Raw genomic sequence first — 25,286 nt, forward strand, 5'->3', positions numbered from 1 at the left:
TTGATCATTCTTGTCAATGATATGCTCCTTGGAAAACCCATGATCCACAGGCACGGCAGGACCCAGCCATGTTATGTTACTGTAATCAATGACCTTGTTATCGAATACTTCAGATGAAGCTCATTAGTCAAGGAGAAATCAATGGATGTAAGCCACTTATTCATACTGTATATCTTAATGTGTTCTTTTTGTGACAATGATTAGTCAAGATGCGTCATTGTCATCTCTGCTACTCCTCAAGCTACTAGATTTAAATAGTAAGTAAGCGCCAGATGGTTAGCGCACGCACAACTGAATGTATTACAAAACAATACATTTAAATTACAGTTTTAATCTAGAAGTTGTGTGGCAAGAATGTGTTGCGGCTGCGATCGTTATCATCAGCGCAGATGAGGAAATGTAATTATTAAGAACAAAAATCCCAAAAAGGAGAACATAAAAAGTCACCTCGCTGGATAATCTTATCAATGAATTAATTATTTTAAACTGTCCTGCCATGCAGTTTCACATCTGCTGGGGAGGTGTCCACGTGAAAAATTCCTGCACAGATTATCACCCACTTGAGTCGACTAATTGCTTGCAGCTGAATGTTCTAATTGAGCCACAACCGTCCTAGGGCTATTTTCATAAAATCATTGTGCTCATGAATATAATATGCCAGCCAGATATAAAAACAACTCGGAGTGCCAACAGGATCTATCAAACTCAGTGATGCCTCAATCCAATTCTCCACACTTCAGGCCCACGTTCATTTAGGATGTTTAAAAGTGAACACAGTTTTCCACGCACGTGCTAATGTGATTTTTCCCCCACACACTTAAATTTGTAGGCCAGGGTAATTATGGCAACAAATAATTTGGGCTCTTCAATCTTTTCTTGATGGAGACTGTACAGTTGAAAATACTAGTTTTTGTGTTTTTTTCCCCACACACACACAGTGTGTGTGCAGCGAGTTGCCCCACATATGGAACATTTCAGCTGCGTTGGCCTCAGCGGGAGCCAGGGAGCCGACCAGAGTTTTGACTTGTGGAGAAGCAAAGGGCTCAGACCTTGAAACAAACATTGCATTCCAAATAGGCAGAATAGCAAAAAAAAATCACCACATTTCTTGTTTGAGGATAATTATTTTTGGCAGCAGAGGCATTCCATTTGCTTCTTATTTTAGTTGATTTCTGTAAATAAATAGACAAGAGATACTAAAATCACTAATTAGTCCCATATGCAGTCTTGGGCATTTGTCAAGCCGTCCTTGAATCTATTTGCATGACAGTAGACTGTTTTAAACACTGCTTTTATGATATAGACCTACATAAGAATTAACCTGGCTTCATTTCACGTATATTAACATAAATAACATAAATCTGCTCTCACACTTCTCACGGCGATATATCTCACAAGACTTTCACACTGACAAAGAAATGCTCTACGTATGGCACTTTATGTAAATATATGCCACTCACTTTTCCACAGCAGTTGATGTCTTTTGAATCTCTTCCTGTGGTATCACATGTCAACTCTTATAAGGAATTTTTTTTTTTTTTTGTGTGTGTGATTTTTGAGCCCACGCACCTGACAGAGAGCGTTTGTATCACACGACACTTTCTTCGAACACACATATTTCTCTCTTTGCTCCCAGTACAATAGCACGGCAGTGACATTGCAATGCTAAAAACACATTTAAAATAACATCTGAACTATCAGGATATGCACACGAGTCCTCTACAGACGCTGGTGGAGAGCCTTTCTACGAGACTCTTTGGGATTTGTTGTCAGGTTGCTCCTGCTGGGTCAGTATTTGTGCTTCAGTGGACTGTTTTTTGTACGAGCGAGGCTGAGGGCAGCGTAATACACGGGGCCACAAGCGGGGAGCAGGCAGGCTGCAGCTTTTGCAAGACAGACAACGTGAGTCAGCTATCTGACTTCATCAAATAGGGCTTGACAATAAACCCCCTGAATACAAGCGCTCCACTGTTTTATTTCCTTTTTTTTTCTTTTTTTTTATTTCCCAAGGCGGCTTGCCAGAGTTGCTGACGGTCTCATACCGTCCAATTTCTCTCTCTGTGGCACTCATATGTCATTCCATCCCGTGCACTTTGGCTCGGATGGCATCCCTATGTGACAACTGGTCTCATGTATACGGTGTTACCAGAGGAACCCTACTGTGCGAGTCCATGCAACTCCGTGGGTATGCTTTCCACGATAAATCATCCTTCTTTGCACACGAGTGATAGCTACAGAGGCAGTGGCTTTAAAATGTGCGACATCCCTGTTGTCAGTGATCAATCTATAAGTCGGGCCTGCCAAGAGGCCTGCCCTTAGCCTGACCAACAGGATTTACCAAAGAGCCAATACAGAAGATTAACGTTAAGGAAATGCCAAGGGCGGAAGAAGTATTCAGATCATTTACTTCAGTAAAAGTAGCAATACAACCTTATAAAAGTATCAATAGATAACATTTAAGTTGAGTCACCGTGCAGAAGTTTTATCAACATAATGAACTTTAAGTATCAAATATAAAAGTAGTTTTTATGCAGATTTATTTTTACAATAATGATTACATTTTTATCATTACATATTATGATTTATGCATCAACATGTAAGCACTGTAAGTACTTTAATGTTGTAGTTGGTCAAGCTGGAGCACGTTTTTACTATTTTATACCCTGCTGGGTGGTTAAATCATTAATCATATGCTATGTATGTAAAAACGATATATAAATAACGATAAATAATTGTAGAGTGAAAAACTAGAATACCTGTTACTGAATCGTAGTAGAGTATAAATGTATAGCACCCTATCAACAGTATTGGAGTTAGTGTACTTTATTAACCACAGAGAAATGCTCAGAATGAAGCACATTTTGGACTAAACTGCCAGAGGAAGGAAAATAATCTGGAATCCAAGTATTTGATGTTCATTAAAATACATTTTTTAGACAATGCCTAAAATGTTTTCCTCAGTGTTTGATATACAATCAATAAAGGCTGTAGTAGATTGCCAACTGTTCTTTCATCATCACCGCAGTGAGTGAACCTTTTTAATCAAGAGCCAGAGGGTAAGTTTGTGGTGCTGGCATCAGATTTAGGTGGCCAAAGTTGAGAAGATGGTGGCAGTATTATAATTGGATTGACAACATATTAACTTGTTTCCAAATGAAACATATTTTACGTAGCAAAAGCTTGTTTTCCTCTCAATCTTTTTTATTACACACACACACACACACACACACACACAATACTGTGCCACCCCACACACAGGTACACATTAAATGGATTTCGCTAAGAGCAAGTGGCTCAGCTTCACTAATAAGGCAAAGCAAAGCTAACAGTGATAGACTGATGTTAGCATACTTAATCTAGAAAGCACATTTGCAAGGCAATGTATTCAACAGAGTAAATTACAACAGACAGAATAATTACCCCCTGCCAGCCGGATCAGATCGGCAGTTTGTCAGTCATGTCAAATCAGAAAAGACTTTGTTTTTGTGAATGTTGTTGAAAGGTTAATTTGTTATGTTCATATTTTTGAAATGTGAATTTGGTGTCTATTGTGAGCTTATTAGTGTGGTCTCCTGACTCCGATGTCTTTTTTTTAATCTGTTCTCTTCCATTTATCAGCCCTGCTTCACCTCCCACGTTTCTAATTCTCTTTTGTTCAGGTTCAGCTGTCTTAGTAGATGCTAACATTAATGTCTTGTAGGTTTATTGATGCTGGCAGGCTACTGTTGCCTTTTTCTTTTTTCAACTCCACACTTACATTCACTTTTGCTCTATTCGATGGAGTAAATCAATCTGATGGCAGACGTGTTTTTCTCCATGGCGGAAGATTTTACTCCAAGGCAAGGGGATACAGAGAATTTGTTTTTCAAGCACGGGAAAAAATGGAAGCCAACGGGGACAACCAGACAAAATGAAATGGTTGACAGTGGTCCAAATCTGGTCTCTCAAGGCAACTAGGCAACCGTACCTGTTGAGCCCTGGCAATTATTTTCTAAGGGCCCTGTAACTTTGGCAGATACCTCATTTTGTGAGAATTTGTTTTATACTGCACAGATACTGGATGTCTGCAGCTTTACCTTTGTGACATGATCTTGTAGGCATCTGGAAGATAGCAGTTGACGTTCTCCATCTGGAAAGGGTCGGCATCACAGATCTTGTCATCTGTTCGGCCATAGTTGGCACTTTCGATCATTATGACATCACTTCCGGGACACCGCAGATCGATGGGGTAACCCTCGCAAGACAGCTCTCTCCGTACTAAGCCAAATGGTAGGGCAGCTCGACTAAACCCTGAGGAAGAAGAGAGAGAGAGAGAGAGAGACAAAAGTTCTATTAGTACAAATCGAAAGGAGATGTTTAGTTGAGCTGACAACATGAAAGGCAGAAGACACAGGATATCAGAGCTGGATGTCCTGGATATACATAAAAGCAGCATTTTGTGCATGTTCATTCCTTTTCATTCAAAAGGCTGCAACTGTTTAGCAAGATGAATTACGCGGATATGTAGATAGTGAACCTTGGATTGGACTACTAGCCTGACATACATCAGAATATTGAGTGAACATTTCAGATCTCAACCGCACCAGTGAGCTAATGGCGTTAGTATGTCATCCCCATGCCTGACTGGTCCTGGAGAAAATCAATAATTGTCATTAAAATCTAGTTAGTCGGCTAAAACGTCTGGAGCATTGTAACCCCTTACAGCCATCTATGTACAGTAAGCACACTGACACAGCACTAATGATACATAATAATGTTAGAATAAAATATTACATTTTTGAGAGCATTTTAAAAGTATTTTCACATGTTTTTCTTTGTCATACTGCTGTTGTGTGTTTCATTTGAGTACGGCAAACACAAAGCCGTCACAGTCTACCACTGGAGACTTGTGGTTTACTGGCCAAGCTCTTTTTTTTTCTACCTAAAATGAAAAAGTACAACAAGCATTTGTACAACATGAGTGTAATTGAATCCACTTTGCAGTGCTGACAATCGAAGGGCAGGCTATCGACACACTGGGAAAAACAGTGTGCGTGTGTGTGTGTGTGTGTGTGTGTGTGTGTGCGCGCGCGTCAGTGAGGGTAGGACACAATAAATTAATCATTATAGTGGCTTTCTGCTCCGCAATTGAGAACAAAGCCAAAAGTCAGACTGAAACTAAAAGTGAACTATACATAAACCATAGCAATCCAAACATGGGATATTTTTGGTCGGAGCAGCTTCCTAAGGCTGTGACATGTCAAGTATTAGAGGAGAGCGGCGTAGAGCTTAAAAAGATTGCCAGCTGCCCCTCTGTGGACTTTGACTAAACCACTAGCAGCGCCGAAAAATAACTACAGCCCCCTTCTGTGCAGTGCAGACTCTGTCACCTCTCTGAGCCTTTTAAATAATGCTGTCGCTACCTGCAACTTGGTTGATGACTGTGTTGTTGGTTGTTTCCAAAGCCTCTACTTCCCCAATGAGTTTTAGTTCACAGTCACAGGATAAAAGAAGAAGAAAAAAAGAGCCGTTACTACTTCTCATGCACTTATTTGTTTGGCACCTGGTAACGTGGGACCGATCCATATGTGCAAGTTGTTTATAATTACAAAGCACTTATTCTTTTCACGAGTCATCCTGAGATATTGTGTGGCAACGGTTTTCTTAAAGCCACAGACTTCAGCTCTGCTAAATTAGCCTGGTTCATTTTACCCTATTGGATGCTTCATCAATTAGCGACAAATATGATTATCTTAGTCTGATTAAATGCAATGCTATAATGACAGGAGACTAGCATTCTATATTGAGTCCCCTTTTCCAGGAAATACTACTGTGGTATTTTACAAAGGAAGATAAATGTCAGTTTTTATTGCCTGATCCTCCGTTTGTGCACCAATCAGGTGATCGTCCTTCTTTTTTCCTCGGGTAAACAAAGGATGTATCTGTATGGAGGAGGGCAGCTTGCCTATCTAACCTCTGTAAGACTTTATTTGTTTGGGAGCGTATACAATCTTCAGGGAAGGATCTTTTTTTGACAGCAAACTTTCTCATGTGACCAATAGGCATGGAAAAGTAAAGGCTTTCAGATATGATAGGTTTCTGCCATATTTCATTTCTGCTGCCCCTTTTCTCTCTGGAGTCAAAAAGAAACGCTTAAGGTGATGAACAATTTATCAGAGATGTTGGCTTGAGAGGAAAAGCCAGAGTGGGAAAAAATGAAAACACTGCATGTTAGGAACAGGATTGGCAGCCAATCTCGAGGTCATGTCAATGCACTTCAGCATAGCTCCATCAAAAGTCAGCAACATAATGTGTAGCAACTATAAAACACAATGCAAAACACCAGTCAATGCCACATTACATTTTGTACAATGTCAACTAGGATTCAGTTGATTATATATATATAACTGAAGGTACAACATATATATATATATCATATATATATGATATATAAAATCAACTGAATCTTAGTTCATCTCACTTCAGAGGTCAAATAGACTTCACATGGATCATTTGGGCAGCAGTTACACATGGCTGGGTGGGATGTATTACATTGCTCTGGCCTATTTTGTGGCTGAAAGTGAACTGGTTCCTTTGCCATGTGCAAGACCTCTGAGTTTGATCTCCAAATCCGCAGCCAAAACCACTGATGCGCTGTGTCTCAGGGACACTGGTAGAACGCTTAAATCTGCAGAGCCTTTACAGTCTCACCTTCTGGTTTTATGATTTAGAACTGATGCAGACTCTCTGCCTAAGTAGGAAAACAGGGACTGGAGCAATGAGGAGATAGATGTGTGCTCAAGAGTACTGTGGGACTCCTACTGAAATGCACTAAGGAACTTCTCAACCATGCTGATAACAGGCCCTGTAATAACGCTACATTTTCGTGTTCAAATCTCTGGAAATCAAACAAAATTGCCGTCCTCTAAGTATACTTTATTTGCCAGCTGGGTTTGTGCATCCTGGACCAAAAGCATGCTCGTAAACAACCTCCAAAAGCCTCTCTCCATTGATTAGGCCCGCGGCTGAACTACTTTTCACTCTGGTGTCGGGTGGTATTTTCGGTACATGGGGAGATGAGTGACACAGACAAATCTATACAGGGACACCCAGTGCAGCAAACTATAGAGGCAAGTCTACAATGTGTCTGCAATGGCTACAATTAAATCAGCAATGCTTGGATGTCTTCTCGAATGTTTTGGTTAATTATTTAATTACATTTTGGAGATTCCTCAGAATCGATATAGGGAAATATATGTATTCAATTACAATATTCATATACAGAAATAATCCTTGGTTATGAGAGGCTAAAGAAGAAAAGAAATGTAGCACTACATCAATGACAAATCAAAATCTGCTCCCGCTATAATTGTTTTGTGACTACTCAAATAAATTCTCTTCTCAGTTTGCATAATATGAAAACACCATCGCTCATGTTCAATGCATTGCAATTACGACAGAATAATGTGATCACAGTGAACCAAACGTAAGCAAAATCCAATGCTTACTATCTCACTTAAATAAATAATTAAATTATTCAAATGAGTCAGAAAAGTAATCCTTGTTTTTCTCATGGGGTCATTAGCATAACGAATCAGGGAACGCATATGAAAATGATTTACTTTCCATAAGGCAACGGTAACTTCTGAGATTTTGACTATTGGGTAAAGGCTGCTGAGCAAACAAAATGGCGCCACGCAGAACACACCACTGGTGCATGGGTGCAAAAACTGACTGGCAACTGACACTCTTTCAGATTCAAAGGGAAACTCGGCAACGGCCTCCTCACAGGTAGCACACACTTCAGATAACTCCTCGAAATATGAGATGTTATTTCACCAGCTTTGATGTACTTTCACTCTGGGACTATGCATCCAATGACAAGGGCCGGGAAGAGAGGTGCTTATCAATCACAAATGAGGACATTCTATGCACTAATTAAGCACCGGGGAGCAAAGGATCAAGGCATAGTCAATCAAATATGATGTGAACAACTCAATCTTGTGACCATGGCAACATGGTGCAGAGAGAGACATTACTGGTCGGATTCTTATCACGGTCATGCTGACACTAATCAGGCATTCTGGTCACCCATCCCACCCACCACTACCACCACTGGAAAAGCATTTGAATTCCTCTACAGCTATGCAGCAAGCATTGAGCTGAGCAATGATCAGTTGCATTGCACAATAGAAGAAAAAGCACAAAAACTGTTTTTTTTTTTTTTTTTCTCTCCACCCACAGACTGAAATGACATTTTAAGAAAGAAATACTGGCATGATTAACAACCAACATGTTGAAATTTGAACTAAAGCCGGTTTTGGTTTTGTCCACTAAAAAAAACAGCTGTTTGGTTTCTTTAAAGCACATGATCACTCAACCTTTTGACAAGTGCTTATTGTACATGCTGTTATCACATGCTAGTAATTGACATTGATTGGTGCACAGGGCCTCTATTTCCATGGGTTATAGCACTTTATTACACCAATGAGGAACCTCTATTTAAAGCTTCCCAGACTGGCATTTACTACCATGTGTAACCTTTGCAATAAGATTAGGCCCATACAGAGTCTGCAGCTGTAGAACTGCGAGAAACTCCCGTACATAAAGTGGAGCCATTATGTCCCTGCTCTCTGGTGTTCTAATGTTTTAATTCATTTTTTTTTTTTCCCACACAGATGAGCCAAATCAATTGGAAAGTGACCATCTGGTAGGATATGAGTGTCACTGAAGCAGAGGTAATGAACAAAATGTCTTCCTATTTCACACAAACGAGGAGTCATTAGGATCTCCATCAGCCATGTAGAGACCTTATCCCATGTAGTCCCGTGAAACTGGACATTAAAGTTGATCAAACCCAAAAGGGACAAACACACTACAGACATCAAAGAACATGTACATTATACACAGCTAAAATGCAGCATCTGAAACAGTTGTGTGTTTAATCAGGGCGACAAACTTGAGAATTTCTCAGTAATATAAAAGTATTCCACTATTGCCCAGCGCTGATTATGCAGCATTAATGACATAGGAACTATAGGAGCTTTTCATCAGGACTCTCTCTCGCCTCTAGGAAATGGTTTTCATATGAAAATGACCCTTTGTAACTTGAGTTAAACATGCTTCCAGAGTTAGTCCAGGGGCAAAGCAGAGGCTGATCAAAAGGCCTATTCAGCCACTCACGCTGCCATCATTGTGGCCAGAGCACAAAAGAGGTCTCCAGATTATTTTGATGTGAAACCAGATAATTCTTCTGTCGAGAGCCAATGAGAAATGTGACGGGGACGCTCCTGATGCTTGTCATCTACCGTTAACACAGCCCTTTGATTCTCCTCGCTGTTCTGACGAGAGCTAAACAGCCGCTTGTAAATGAGCTACCATTTCAGCTTGGCCCGCCATTATTCTGCGCTCCTGAGCCGACAAGGTCGCTCGCTGGGGGGATTTGGGGTGAAAGAAAAGTGTGGCCTATAGCATTAGCTTGGAGCCACAGGAAACGCAGCTTGAGTCTAGCTGCCACCCCATCCTTTCGCCCCCTCCTCTCTATGGCACAAGCAAAAGGAAGTCTGTGAAGGAAAAGAGACCTTTAAGTCGAGACTCTTCCAACAGTGCTGATTCTATAATCCAGAGATATCCTTTACAGCAGCATGTATTCTTAAGAAGTCAGGTCCACACAGAGGAGGAGAAGAAAGAAAATATTGCATATATCTTGCAAACAGCAGGCGATGAGGTAGCCTGCTGACTTTGTGTGGCCTTTCTGGAAAAGAATTACACTACTGGTATGAACAATTTTGTTCTTTTCAATTTCTAAACATTAACTTTAACTATGTTTCTATTTTTTTCCCCCCCACTTTGTCTGTTGAAAGCTGACATAATTTATTGGGCATGGCTAACAGCAGACGACAGTCAGTAATGTAGAGGTTGTTTCTCCTCTGTAATAAAGCGCATAACATCTGTAGATTATTAAACTCTTTGACAACTGATGTTGAAACTATGACTTATGTGCCACAGATAACCTCATATATATATATATATATATATATATATATATATATATATATCAGAGATGATCAGTGAGAACCCAAAGTTATTCTGTAGGGGGGGGGGGATTGATTTTCCTGTTCTTATTTTATCCATCCAACTGCATGATGCAATAAAAATAAAAAATGTGCACAAATCAAAGGTGGTCTTGCGTAAAAAAGAAATATTTCAAGAATAATTTATCATAGGCTATTAAAAAAAACATAAAAAAGAAGATCCCATATCACATTATGTAGTGTCAAAATATGTGGAATACTAGTTAATGTTAGGCTTTCAAACCTACTTTCACAGAGAGAGGGAGACAGAAACAGTGAGACATATTGGAAAAAGAAGAGGAGGCAAAGAGCAGCAGGAGAACGAGCAATTCAACCTCATTTGTATTCTCCACCATCCAATTCACTCCAGTTCATTTACATCTCCGCTACTTCCATAGCAACAGCAGGGGGGCTATCAGGAGCATCTTTGATATAGGTACATGACTGAAAAAGATCTTGTCATTTCTCTCTGAATAGACGCCTTGAAAAAAGGACAAAGATTTTTTTTTTCCCCCCTTTTGGTGTTAAAGTGGGCTTCTTTAAGCAGAAATGTACCCCGTCACAGACTCGTTTTACATGAACTCTATTCCTCATCCTCAACCAGCACATGTAGACACATAAGCCTGTACAGGAAATGCCAGCACTGCACAGAAAAGAAATGTGATCCTGTAGCTTAAAACTTCATTATTGTACAAAAAAACATGGACAACAGCAAAGACGGCTAGCCAACAAAGGTTTATGTTTTCTTCTTTCTAATCCGAAAGAATTTGGACAAATACAAGGCACCAAGTGTTGCCGCCAGACAAAATGATAATGCACTGCACCAGCAGGAAAACACAGCCTCATCAAATTCCATGTACACTTGTATGTAAATCAACCTTAAGGCCTAATTAAGCTCTATGGGGCTCATCAAGGTCATAAATCCCCTTTTTTTCATAATGCATTATTGACTTCACATCATCTGCACATGTCGGCTGACTGCACTCGCACAAGCACACAATGTCATCTCACTGTCTAATATCGGATAGCCCTGGGGCCAGGCGGCGCGTGTGTGTGTGTGTGTGTGTGTGTGTGTATTTGTGTGAGCGAGACGGGGGAGTGCTTTTTTTTAGGTCACACAAAAACCAAGGACATCTTCTGGTAATGAAATGGCTGCGATGACCATCAAACAGTCAATTTTGTCCTTAACAAATGGTCACTGGTAGATTTGAGCCTTTAATTACAATACACTTTAAGATTATCAAGGATAAGTCAAGACTTTCAACTAAATATAATCTGGAAGAAAACATCCTCCAAACCCGACACTAAATTAAGAAATGATAAAGAATGGAATCTTACAGTTTAAAGTGTGCAAATTAATATTGAGCTGACTACTCTTTAAATGTGTTTTATTTGATTAGCAGTGGACTGATCCTATGACTCATTCCTGAGGAGAATTGATATAGTGCAGTCCCTGCTAGGAGTCACGGTGCCTTTTAGTGGCTGCAAGCTCTTTAGACCTCATTACTCAGCCTTATCAGTGATAACATTTCAGAAGATATCAAACGTGATAAGGATGTGAGTCATTTTTTTTTCCAAAGACCTCTCAGAATGGATTTGCTATGTGTTCGTCAACTTTTCCTCTGGTCTGTATTATTTCCAAAGTTTCCATTACAAATTATGAAAAAGAAATTGACTGACACATTGGGTAGCCCAGCCCTCCTTCTCTGCTCCAATGAAGCGTTTGATGGTCCTCAATTCAATAAGGAAGCATTTCCCGATGGGTCACCAGTGGCAGTACACACAAATGAGAAAGGTCCATCTGCTTGGTTTGCATTCCCAAAGTGTACTTCCTCAAGCAGACCACAGCAGTGGTTCCTCTTCCCGAGACTCATGTGTATGCATTTGTGCCACATTATTCAGCAAGTGCTTCAACTGACCCCCACCTGGCATTTAAATTCCCTGACCAACTGGGTAGTCATGCCCTGATGACACGACTGCTGCTCCAACTGAATTCTTTATGAAGCTCTTATTCAGACTAGACTGCAGTCTTGCTACCTTCTAGGTTAGGTGGATTGTTATGTGACACAACGCTACTTTACTCAGATACATACATAGCCTCCTTAGCTTTTGTCTCCTCACAGGACTCGCTCAAGGTTATGCACATGTTCTGCACACCTATTGAGTATTTCTCTGACAAATGCCACACAAAGCAAAAAATAGTTTACTTCTATTTTTTTTGGACGAAATAATTATTTGTATTCTTTGCTCAAGGGACTATTATCCTTAGGTTTCCTGCGGTTCAAGGACTCTATCTCATAATACTTGGAAAGAAAGCTGGCCAAGCGAAAATTGAATTTTACTCTAGTTTCAATTCATCAAGGATTTGTTGCCCCCTTCATTATAATCCAGAGGCTGAATATTATCTTGATGACCTTCCATCTCACATGCATTTTTTTCCCTTCAGTGAACTGATTGTTATAACATTCAAAAGAAGGTGCCCCTTAACATTTCTTATAAGAAACTTCCAGATTTGGATTAACCCCATTTCAATCAATTCCTCAGACTAAGCCTGCTTCACTCCTCCATCTGTTTTCAGCCCGCACATGTCACAGCAGGAGCACTTTGAAGTTCTCATTTGAGGATTTATCAGAAATCTCTCATGCTTATTGGCCTTAATTATTGGTCGTTGGCTATTTAAAAATAATTTGGGGACTTGTGGTGTGTGTGTGATGGAAATTAGGGTACAAGAGCAACTATTAAGCAAGAGGCAATGGTCCAGTTGTGCTGAGTCAGTATTATAAGACGACCTAATATACAAAGAGGGTTTGATTCAAAATGATTTGTAAAGTCTCAACAGTTGAAATCCATCTTTCACTATTGTCTATTTTCTTCAGCCAATTATTTACTTGAGAGGGGGGCTTAAGAGCAGAGGTCCACACCCTTGATATACGGACGCACTCAGGGGTCATAATGACTCAGGAGGTCAAAAGCCGAGTCACACACGGACAAGTCGTAGCGATCTATCAGAGCACAAATGGCCCGACCTGATGTATGGTATGTTTGATAGCAAGTAAACCCGCACTTCATGACTTCTTTGGGGCTGTAAATATGGGGCAATGAGCTAAAACTATTTTATTATTGTCTCACAGCATGTTATAGCAGCCTGGCTTTGGTCAAGCAGGTTTTGGACAATCTTCACTGCAAATAAAAAGCCTATAAGAAGTTTGCGCAAAAGGAGAAAATACTGAATGTTTCAGTGAAAGTTAACAAGCTTCATAAATGGGCACTCAAGAGTTCGTTCAAAAGGCCCTGGTTCTAAATCCTTTATATTTATGGGCGTAGTTTCACCACCCCTCGTTTACAGGAGCCTCTTCGAGATTTATAACTGCTCTAAATCAGGACTGAAAGCAAGAGGACAGAGAGGATTCCACAAAGGGCAAGCAGGGATATCTTGAATCTGACTTTCAAGCATAAACTGTAAAATCTGTGAAATCTTAAGCCTTTGAAAATATTATGTTCCCTTCACAGCATCTGTCGTTACCAGTTCTACAATCGGTTTTCGTAGCATGGCATCCAAACCATAACCACTCTTTCCTGTGCTTCAGTGAGCAGGCCTTTCAACAGCATCCTCACAATGAAAACATGATTACATACCCCCTGAACACTTGTAGATTGTTGTTGTTTACATTGAGTATTTCAGCTGATGTGGGATGGAAAACTGACAGGCATCCGTCAATGGTTTCATAAATAGCAGTCCACAAAAGACCACTTCAATAAACTCATGCCTCGGTTGCTCTCGTTGCTCAAATCAGATGGTGCCGAGGGACTAAATTGCCTACATTGATAAAAACATGTAATTTACTGTATGAAACAGCATGCACAGTAAATTGTTGGCATCAGTCTCTTATCTACAAAAAAGGCTCAGGCCTATATAAGTAACTAGTTAATATTGCAAGGCTGCACTCCATGTGACCTGAAGGCTGCAGTCTAATCACCTTAAAATTCCACGGTATTACAGCAGCAAACAGGAAACCAGGCCACATTTGCCCTTTGACCAGCTGAGCTGGCTCATTTGTCTGGCGCGAGGTGTACTTGCTGGTTCCTGTTTGAAATACCGTCTCCAGTGGATAATCAAAAGTATTCTTCCAGACTTCATGAGCAGTCCTTGCGTGAGGTCTGTCTGCAGTCCTTGATGTCCAGTACACAGGCTCTTCCAACATAAAAACATTACAGAACCTAATAGCCTGTTGTAGTGCTTCCCATTAATGACCGAGACTGTGGCGGCCCACCGACGTCTATTTTGTTCCGCACCGGTTTCGTAATGAACCTATCATTTTTTAACACTTCTCAACGAGTGGGCCGGCCGGCTGGCTCTCTCTGGGCGCATTTCCTCCAAAGCGGTGCGCAGTGAACGGCTCTAGTTCGGCTGGGAAAGTGAAGGTCAGCTTACAGCACCCCTCACCAGGACTTCTTCCCGAGGCTTTGAACTAAGTGCTCGGTGTCGGCAACCCACCCGGCCTGTATCGAAACACTGTCCCCCTGTCGTTACAATGCTTTGTGAGTGTGACTTCTTTCCATATTTATACAACCAATGTGTTCATTATTTGATGATGATAGAGTAAAAATTCTGCATTGAAAAAGTACAAAAAGTGTTAAAGTACCAAAAGTAAAAGTATGCTCATTATGCAGAATGGCCCATTTCAAATGATGGTACTGTAACATTGTACTATAATTATTAATGTGTTCATCACTTTAATGTTGCAGCTGGTAAAGGTGGAGCAAATTTTAACTACTTTGCATGTTTATTTATTTATTGATAATAGCTCACAGTTTATTAGTTGATTTATATTTTGTATAACTAATAAATAATAAATAATGAAGACAGACAACTATTCACGCTCATGTTCACACCTACAGGCAATTTAGAGTTTTTGATTAACCTAAGCTGCATGTCTTTAGACTGTGGCAGAGAGAGAACCCACACTGCCACGGGAGAACATGCAAACTCCACAAAATTGTACTTAAGTACAGTACTTGAGAAGCCAAAATGCACTTAGTTAGATTCTACCACTTCAAGAACAAGAGCACAGATTTGTTTACAAGAGCAAAAGGTTCTTCATAGACCTAGCCTCCTAATATGCTCTCAAAGTGACACCAGATTGATGCCTTTCACTTTATAATGTAAAGAACGTTTTTGCTGGGGAAAAACATGCCTTTTGCACTACAAGTTAAAAGACACTTTTTTTTCATTCTGCCACAACAGGTAGCAAATAAAGAACACAGGAGCAAACAAAAACTTTAAAACTGGGGGCATATCTCTGACAAATTGAAGCCTGCTTATACAGAAATGCCCACATACTGCTAGTCACATCTGCCACGGCCCGATCAGAGACAACCAACAAAAGCACAACACAATAAATGTGCCATGAATAATAGGTCTTTGGTTATAGACCACTGCACTGGAGATTGATAAGTCATATTTGTTTTTTCTGTATTTGGGATTCAGAGAGGAGACTCGATGGGTTATCGGTACATATTTTGTAGATTGTTTGAGATATACTTGTTAGGGGCCCACATGTTTCTACCTGAGCAAGAACAAATTGAGACAAAGCATGACGGTAAAGCACAAGGCAAGATAGGGACATGTGGGTAGATGACTAATCTAGGGTGCCTGAGATCCCACCCAGCGAGGGCCTTGTGAGACCCGTGTGAATGCCCATTATCCACAAAGATCACCACCGAGAATGATGAGAGAAGGTAGGTTTCACACTAAGTCTGAGGCTCTGTCACGCTGAACCACTCTCCTAGACAAGTCTGAAACCCAATTAGGAACCATGTTAGAGGTTGAGCACCATGTCGAGCAACACGGTGCTGTTGTTTTGTGAGAGAAGTCTGCGAGACTCATGACTTAATTAAACAAATGGCCACATCCTTGCAAAAGAAAAACACATACAGCTCAGGAACCTTGAAATAAGTGAGAAGTAAGGGGATAAATAGCCTCATAAAATACCATTTACAGTGTCCGTGCGATAAGTAACACATGTAGAGTAGCACTCGGAGTTGAAACAAGGCACCATGTCTCTTGCCTGAACTGCTGCAACTGTGTCACGGCCGAGATCCCACCAAGAGTTATGGACGGCGACAGCCCACAACAAACTAATGATGCTTTCCAAGGTTATCTCTGCATAAATAACCATTACGAAGAATGCTGATGCAGCGGCCCTCACCCACAGACGCATAGAATAGGTCACTAGGATGGAGTTAAAAACCTTTGGCAAGGGCAATGAGTTAATAATTACGAGCTCCATACATTCTGGGTTAGTGGAACATCTTTTAAGTGCCTCGGTGCCAGGTGAAGGGGGGGGGGGACTTTGTTTGGGTAGGAGGGAGGCATAATGTCAAGAGCTCTGCAATGCTCCTGCATGACAAACACCAACATGGAGCCACCGGTGACAAAGCCCTAATCCAGAAAAGCCCTCCTTCCTTTGCTGGAAATCCTAATGAGGATTTGAAGTGCTCGGCAGGGAGGAGACCCGGGGGCTGTGGTTACACCTTGCCACTGCTTGCTCTCCCAGCCATTGTCTCCTTATCTCCTTATTGGCCAAGCCTGGCTGGCGATGAAAGAGACATGACAGCATGGTGGGCCTTCGTACACAGGCCCCACGCCTGCCTGGCTCCACGGGAAGCCAGATTCCACAGTCTGCCACAAACATACAGGATGACATCAAGCGGGAGGTAGAAAAACAAAACCGACAGAAGTTGTTGACTAAAGTCACATGAGACAAAGCAAAGATTCACCTTTAGCCTCAACTGTTTTAGTGCCGTCTCCAATAGAATCTCAACAGGCAAATAAGCGTTTCATATAGTAATTACCTAAGAAATTATTTGCTTCTTTTAACAAATTAGCTATGGGCCAGCCTTTTCAAAGTACCTTTAATACCAAATTAAGTGGTCAGGGAACAGGAGTGTGGCGCCGCAGCGGGGTACTATTCTTGGACACAACTGTGGCACAAATGAGTGCTTCAACGAACAAGCCTACAGCCCACGGTTCTACACTTTGACACTTGACAGATAGTATTTTGAATTTTTCTCTTCTCTCAAGATCTAGTGGAAAGAATGAAAAGCAGATTATTGGTAAACACCGATATAGTATCTTTGCTTTGGAACAATAGTTAGAGTTACCTGCTAGATACTAATCTGCATTCCATGACGACTATCAGCCTGCCCGAATACAGTTAAGCACGGAAGGAGTGCAGGAGGTTCTCAGAGCGTAACAAAACTGAAGGAATGTCCATTTTTAGGACTTTCTATAAATATGCCTTCATGGTTACAAGAAAGGGCTAGTAAGAGCAAATAGGTGGTGGCACGGCACTGGGAGGTGCTGGATCCTGTTCTCGTAGGTTCGGTCTCACAATAAGCCCTGGGCTTTTACTTCCAGTAATTACATTTCAGAACACCTTGATTGTCTATTTCACTCCATTCACTTTGAGATGAAGGCTTTAAGTCTCTTCTCTTTTCCTTTCACATGGTACAAAAAAGACGACTTTTAAAGGTGCCCTTCGCTGTTGCCCTTGAGAAACCTCAAGTACTTCAAACATTTCAAGCTTTGAGGAGATACAATAGTGTGGTTTCAGGGTCTACGGAGGGAACAGAAATTCTCTGTGTCAGACTTGTTGAAACAAGTTCTGCCACTGAAACGCAGCTTTTATACCACGGCCAACTCCGTATGTACCCTTAAACTCACAGGCCCCCTAGTCACAGAATGACCACATGTAATAGAGAAAACATATTACTGTTGCACCTTTACAGATCGTGGCCCTTTACTTATTGTAAAGCACACTGTAACACCCGCACTGCCATATGATGAAGATGCTCGTCACATTATTTGGACCACTGACCATTTTCAAAACCGTAAAAGTTGATCACAAGTAGGTAGAGTGCATCAACACCAATGTAGCAACAGACACATTTTCTACTGGTATATTCTTGGCACTCAGTCTAGCTTGTTGCAAAAAAATTGCCCTCCCAGCTCTTGACACAGAATCCTTGCTCTGCTCTCTAATTCTGTCTCACTGTAATTCTAACAATCTTCTGGAAAGCCTTTGAAGAGAGCGTGTGCCTGAGCTAGGTGTGAATTGTTATTCTGTTGCTGATACAGACAAATCCCTTCAACCCCACCAGACTTGACTAAATTATTTCGGAAGACATGTGAGCCAATTTAACCATGTGTTGGTGGGGGGAAAATCACCTTGGTTTTTACATTTTGCAAAAAAAAAACAATATTATTACCTCATAAATTACACCTTCATCTCATTTTTGTTGGGTTGCTATGGTGACATCCGCAGAGGACACCGGCAGGACAAAAGGAAATAAACCTGCAGCTTCAAAGAAGATCACTCTGAATGCCGGAGGGCAAACTTGTGTTGATGCAAAACAATATCAAAGCAGGTCAGAGTAAAGCATTCTGATTAAAGTGATAGACAGAGATGTCTTGTACCTCCTCACCTTTCTCTCATCTACCATAAAGGGCTAATCTGGGTTAAAAATGACTCAATAAAGGAATGTTGTGTAATGAGATTTAAAGGGGAAATCCAGCAATTCAGTATTTCACAACCATACATTTAAACAAAAAGGTAAACTAGTAAACTACAATAGAAACTGGTTCCAATCCTAATCCCTAATGCGACTCATTCATATATATTGTTCGACCCTCCCTGCCTGCTAAATACCCATGTCACTCAAACCCCACACCCCCAGTTTGTGATGCAGACTTAACTTTCTGAAAAAAATGTCAAGAAAAGAAAACCTTTCAAGTCCAAGCCAGGATAACCCCTGATGGCATTATCAGACTTTGAAAATCTCCCCCCAGAGCAATAGGACGCATGATGCAACTGTTTTAACAGGCTGAGTGGGGCTCCATGTGATGAGTCAAACTGGTGCCTCTTAAATTACTTTGACGCCAAATTGTAGAATTTACACTTGATGACCCTTTAAAACTGGTAAAATGTCTGAATTGGATGTTATAACCACAGCCCAGATGACATTAAGTCTCATATTATCATGTCAATACTGATCTTGATATTGATTACAGCACCTGTGTCACAACAAGGCCCTCCTGGGTTTGTGAAGGATTACAGACATACTGCAAGAGCGCCGGCTCAAATTTATGTTCCGAGAACAATCACAGTGTATAAAACTACCTGTATCATAACAGATAATGACTCAAGTTTTAGTAGTTCTAAAAAATAATGAATATTGTTTTAGCAGTTGTAACATGACTGTAAATAAATAGCTATAAAGAGAAGCGGCTCATAAAAGGGACGGAAGAAAACAAACAAATGATATCTCCAGTAAAGCATGGTTAATTCTATACCATATCGTTCGGTTCAAAAGCTCGAGGTCCCCCGGGCTCCTTTGATATGTATAGCACTACGCCATATGTACTGTTTATGTATATATATAGCATAATTAAAATGGTACGCCAAATCAATCTTAGGAACTAATGTCGCTTACTAGGCTGCAGGGGTTGTGGATGCATACAAGCGATTTTTTTTCAGACGTGAATAAAATAATGAAAATGGGAGATGAAAGGCTTGGGACGACAGTAAGTCAGCTGAGCAAATCCAGATCACAGTCGGGTGTAGATGTCGAAACCGATGCAGTCGTAAGTGAAGAACAGGGCATGTATTGTATAGAGGGAGAACAGAGAGGAACACAAACCCCCACAGTTACGGTTTCTATCTTGGCTGCGAGTATCTCTTCCTTCAAATACTAAAAACGATGGGGGGAAAAAACCAAACTTAAGACTATTTACAGCCTTCCACAAACCCATTTAATTCAATTATAAAAATGCATTAAAAAGATATTAGGGGTAGACGGAGTTTAATGAAGCATGTTTACTTGGGGATATTGTTTGTAATGAACTGTTTCTGGACTGATCTCTGTGGTTGGCCAGGGGAATGGGAGGGGGGGGAAAGGGCGGACGGGAACCAACAAGTGGAAGAAAGGTGAATGACAAATCTCAATAAATGGGTTTATTCCTTTACAACTTTCCTCATGCACTACTAAACCTGTACTTGCAATGAAAATTAAGTTGAATATAATCTACAGTCACTGCTCACTCCCTCTGTTTGCCTGGGGAGTGTCACCTCTTGATCACGTGTCACCTGTCAGCAAGGAGTCTCATGAAATGTACAAATGCCACATGACTTTGACTCGCCTGGAACACGTTCTTTTTTTGGTTTTCATTTCGCAAAGATTGTGGATACTACCTGGTACTTTTTTTTTTTAGCACCACCTCGGTCGAGGTTCGAAGCGAGCTGAGTCAATACTGGAATGTGGAGTTAAAACACTGCGGACCAACATATTAGTCAGAGAGAGTCGTCACTAGCTCGGCACAGGACATCCTTCACAAACCAAGCTATTAATTCATCTTATTAACGGCCGTAATTTTAAAAAAATGCACTCGACACAGAGTTTAACGGCAGCCAGCAAAATGATGGTGTACACTGAACGGATTTAGCGAGTGTCAGGTTGAAGATGATAATGCAGCAGTTTCACACATTGTCACATTATTTCGATTAGCTATGGATCCCACCTACACTGAGGGGGTGCTATCCGCAGTGGAAAACGAAATAGAGAAAAAGGACCTAGTACCAAGATTAACCTTATCGCACACCATTTGGCAGATGCACCCTGACCAAGCATCGGGAGTTAGCGGTGTAACGTCAAGATCCTTCACTGCCCTCCCACCTTTCAAACACTACCAACTGAATTCTATGAAGGGCCTGGTGACACCAGAAACCGGAGACAGAAACTCTGGTGGTGACTTTTTTTTTCCTGCCCCTTAAATATGTTTATTTCTATATACCTAGGCCTTGAAATTGCAAATGGTTATCTTCGCATGAGGTTTCTGAAATGGTACGTCAAAGTTCCGACATCCAGGATATGGAACACGTATGATTATGTACAACCACTTTTATGTGATTTTTCTTAATCCACTGAAGCCTGTAGAGACCAGCACTTAAATTTATAAAAGATCAAATCTAAGCCAGATGATACATAAGAAACACATATGGTGTGACTCATTATAGTGTATTAAGCATCTTGCTGAATCAATACCTTCCAAACTTGAATAAATAATCTTACATTACTGTATGTTTTAAAAAATGAGCAAAGCAGGTATAGTGAACAGTTGGCTGGAGCTTCAACAGTTGGCACCAACAAACCCAATCTGCAGTGACGCTTTTGATACATTGCACTGCAAAGATGCCAGTTCATTCTAAATCTAATCTTCAAACATCTAAAGTAATGCACCTCTATTCAAACACTAACATGTACAGGATATAGTTTATGAGATATGGTTTGAATGCATAAATCTTGTAATTACGAGACAGCTGAGAGTGATTTAATCAACGCTAAATGCACTATGATTAAAATACATTCAAGCTTTATACATTTCGAGGTGTGAAATCTGTGTGCGTCTGCCATGAGACGAAACATCTTAGCGAGGAATCTACAAATGGATCCAGCTCTGATGCCACTGGGAACAACTGACGCTTTCAAGCAGAAAATCTCAGACAAATCACAATTTACCAACTAATGAAACCACTCAAGATTATCCCCCATCCGCCTGTGCCCACTGTCCTCAGAGCAGCATTACTTACACAAGCACCGCCTGCACTCAAGAGGAGCAGCTTTGGCTTGAGTCACAATTTCACTGCTCACGCTATATTCCTCATTAAGACAATGGCAAAGAATATTTTAGCTGCCTCCGAGTGTGAAACAAAACTCATTGTAAATATGCTATAAGAGCACTGGCACGAGAACATATCAGTATGTTTACAGGGAACACAAAAAACAACAGTTTCATATGTACTTACCCTCTGTGGAGTGCACTTGGGCTAGTGTGATGAGAAACCAGCAGAAGGTTTGTAGCCTCAGCAGGGAGCATGCCATGGCGCCCGGCGTTGATGGTTTGTGGCAGGTTTGTGTGTGACTAAAAAGGTTCTGATTAAAAAAGTCCAAGCCAACTGGTCTCAGAGATGCTCATCATTGATCCTCTCACCTGTGGAGCAGACGAAGAGAGTTGTTCAGTTCAAGGATGAAATTTATTCCACGTGGTGAGCTGTGTCCCTGTGTGATTTCACAGAGGAATTCACCCTGTCACACTCTTGCCACAAGGCACTTGATGCTACATTTACATTCCGCTGCAGAAATGTGACAAACCGTAAGCTGTGAAATGCTACTAACCCACGGAAAGCCACTAAAATAAGCCCAGAAGGTCAATAATCCTGAGAAGGGAAATCCCTTAATGGCTGCTGAATGCAAACCATTTCACAGGCAGGGAGGGGTGGGACAAATAAGACCCGCCCACTCCATCTTTTTGTGACGCTAACCTTGTCAGGGTTGTGTCAAATGATACTTTCTGTACCTTTTACAAAGTACAAATTTATACCTTTTTGAGCATTTCCAAATCTTTCAATTCTGTAAGGTTTTTACTTTCCCACAACACAAATTACGGTATCAGTAATGTTTTTAAAGTGATGTTCACCACGTGCTGAGACTTCTCATTACAACAATGCACGGTGTTGTGGAACAAACAAAAGCTTCCCGCAGATAGAAATTTCAAATCAGCCCTGCAGTAAAAATTCTGTCGACTCTCCAGAAGAGTTGCATCAGGAACTGACCAACAATAAATTGACACGGAATCATAACAAAGGAAATGTTAAATTAACTAACAGCAGTAACATTAAATGCTAAAGATATCCATGGTAATTGCTTGGTGAACATTAGCCAAAAAGCTTTTCATCCTGCTACAGTCATATTGGTTTGCATTAGCTTGGTCCTTGTCTGAGTAATACATGGAAAAACTATTTTATAATAGCAGTGGATGTACTGTTATTTTTAGAATGTCTACATGGCTATTTAAACATCCCCTTTTTATAATTAGTTGCATTATAGTGCTTTTTAAGTAGAATTTCCTACTATTTGCAGTTCCCTTCCACTTCAGCAGAGGTTCAAATGTAACAGTACTTGTATTTGACTTGTGTTTTGTGACTCTTTCCACCCCCGCGCCCAAGCCAAACAAACAAACAAAGAAACACTACCGAGCAAATGGTCATTTCTCCCTGTTTTGACTGACCACAAACCACCTTATCTCTCCTTCCCCAACACCCCCCCCCCCCCCCCCCCCCCTCCCTCTCTCTTACATCTCCACAAACCAGAATTCCTCTCTCCCCAGCCCATCCATACCTGTCCCTCTAGTGCTAGTTTGTTTGAATGTTTGTTTTTGCTCTCTTTCACTACAAAAGCAAATGGCCTCCTCCCTGTCATGGATACAGTGCTGGAGCTGTGCAGGGCGAAACCTAATGCCTACCTGCGCGCCCAGGCATGCGTTTCACACTACTAACGGCTCCCTTTTGTCTGTGTGTTTACACTGCTGGGCTAAGCTCACTCCTCTCACTCCCATGAACCCTTAGCACATTCACCATGGGATATGGCATCACTCCGGCAACAAGACACATAGGACCCCATTAGAAACTGTTTTTTTCTTTCTTTCTTTTTTAGCACATTCAAAAACAACATGCCATTTTCTTGTGTGTGTGTGTACAGCCTGCGATTGTTTGTTAAGATTCAAGGGACAGTGTGTTATCCATCGTCCTAGCAGCAAACGAGAGAACTCAACTGAAAAGACGGTGAGAAATTCTGTTTGTCATGTGCAGTCAGAGCAGCACGCATCAGCTTCGGCTGGCTCCTCCACTCTGGAGAGTATCCACGGCCGGAAGATTCTTTGATCTGTTTTGTCTGAGTTCTCAGACAGCGCAATAATTCATCACCGAGAAAACATGCGGAGCGCACACATTAGCCAACAAAGTTGTAATTAAGCCTGCCATAATCAGCACATCTAGTATGACATTACGTCTCACCTGAGACCTCTAATTCTAGAGCCATTTAAAAGAGGTTAACAAGAGCAGAGCACACGCAGCCACGGCGTATTTAGCTTCTATGGAATAATATGCAGTCATGAGACTCGACAAATGAAAGATAATCAGGGAGACCAAGCATATTGGATTCTATTGGATTTCAACAAAACCCTAACCCTGGTCTTTTAGCTGATCAGTACATGTGGCACCAATTAAGTTTATCAGGCAAGTGGCTACAACTAATCAGTCTCCACTCAAGGTCCATACATGTATAAATAGGCCTTAAGCAGATTGTGTCCGCAATAAAGCTGTATTTAGTGAGCATATACTGGAGGCTTAAGGAGCTTCATCCGCGCCAAAAAAGTCGGACTCTTTTGTCCACTTAGGCAGACCACACTTGAATCACACACACATTTACATGCGAGCGATAATAATAGCATTCAATCACCATTTTATCAAGCACAAATTAATTTACTGTGAAAACTCTGTTTAAAGTAACAGTTGACTTCAATGATTCCGTGGTGCACAATAACCCAACTTCCCCGGTAGTAAGTTTACACGGGTTGTTTGTTATCTAACTTTATGTACAGCCCAACAGGAAATAGTAATATAATAGGAAAATGGAGAGACATCTTTGCTGGTGATTGTTTTTAACATTTCACAAAGCAGGTTCCCAAAGGCACAACCACTTGAGGTGTTATTTGTTGCATTAAATTAATTTAGCTGTCGCTCAGATATATTGGTTTTATTTTACCACCATCCCTTGTCACTCTTTCATGAAATATGGTTCCCTTTTGCATCTGTTTCACTCTGTGACCTCTGTGGTGCATGCAGTGAATGAAAACACAGACACTATGGGATATATACCTGCCAAGTGTAAATTCAAAGACCGATGCTATGCCTACTTGGTTTACGACCTTGACACAATGCTATGTGACAAACCCAATTCAGATTAATTCAGAGGATTAAGTGTCGTATACCTAAAACTCGATTAACACTAAAAAAAAAAATCTTCTGTCCAATCACGTTGCCTCCTCAAACCCCAAATCTATTAACACAAGGCAGTACTTTGTTCCTCAGTTTTAAAATGAAATGAAATACCATATACCTAAGCATCACATCTGGAACAGGTTAAAAGTGCGCATTTCAGTAAATTTGTGTCTCCCTGGTGGCTAGCCACTGTTTGTGTTTACATGTAAACACACTATAATAAGTCACAGCCTGAGATAACATCATTGAATCAATATGATTATTCTTGCTTCCCTGTCATCTTTGCTTTGTGTAAAAAAAAAATTAAACAAAGGCGGCGTGCTCAACAGACCTCCTG

The 25,286-nt window shown here is 40.9% G+C and overlaps 1 protein-coding gene across 1 annotated transcript in view; it reads right to left on the reverse strand.

The window, feature by feature from the left end:
* Nucleotides 1-21,992, reverse strand: part of adgrl2a (adhesion G protein-coupled receptor L2a) — a gene marked incomplete at its 5' end in the record, with an annotated part of 72,296 nt that extends 50,304 nt beyond the window's left edge. The window contains 2 exons of the mRNA XM_079157500.1: nucleotides 4,077-4,290; nucleotides 21,917-21,992. Coding sequence (XP_079013626.1) covers nucleotides 4,077-4,290; nucleotides 21,917-21,992 — 290 coding nt within the window. The remainder of the gene's footprint in view (nucleotides 1-4,076; nucleotides 4,291-21,916) is intronic.
* Between the last annotated feature and the right edge of the window lie 3,294 nt (nucleotides 21,993-25,286).

Source organism: Pholis gunnellus, assembly GCF_910591455.1.
Source record: "Pholis gunnellus genome assembly, chromosome: 4".
Lineage (NCBI taxonomy): Eukaryota > Metazoa > Chordata > Actinopteri > Perciformes > Pholidae > Pholis > Pholis gunnellus.